The 231-nt window shown below is 72.7% G+C and overlaps 1 protein-coding gene across 2 annotated transcripts in view; it reads left to right on the top strand.

Annotated features, from left to right (window-relative positions):
* The window catches only part of LOC106896041, a 4,336-nt gene continuing 4,105 nt past the window's right edge, over window positions 1-231 (top strand). For both annotated transcript variants that reach the window (XM_014955754.1, XM_014955753.1), the window contains exon 1: window positions 1-78. In XM_014955754.1, coding sequence (XP_014811240.1) covers window positions 61-78 — 18 coding nt within the window. In that variant the 5' untranslated portion in view covers window positions 1-60. The remainder of the gene's footprint in view (window positions 79-231) is intronic.

Raw genomic sequence — 231 nt, 5'->3', positions numbered from 1 at the left:
GTGAGTACCGGAAGTGCCGCCGTTAGGCCCGGGCGGGAAGCGAGGCCTCCCCGGGGCAACATGGCGTGGTGGGGGCAGGTAGGAGGCTGCGACGGCCCTTCTCCCCCCGGCCCCTCCGCCCGCCCTGCGCTGCTTCCCCCGCCTTCCCCCTTTACCCCCCTCCTCCCTATCCCTCCCCCGGGCGCCATTTTCCCCCCGCCATCCCCCTTCCCTCAACATGGCAGAGCGAGG

Source organism: Calidris pugnax, unplaced genomic scaffold, assembly GCF_001431845.1.
Source record: "Calidris pugnax isolate Ruff unplaced genomic scaffold, ASM143184v1 scaffold272, whole genome shotgun sequence".
NCBI classification, from domain to species: Eukaryota; Metazoa; Chordata; class Aves; order Charadriiformes; family Scolopacidae; genus Calidris; species Calidris pugnax.
The sequence above is the reverse complement of the archived record's forward strand: the minus strand, read 5'-3'. Positions and strand labels throughout refer to the sequence as shown.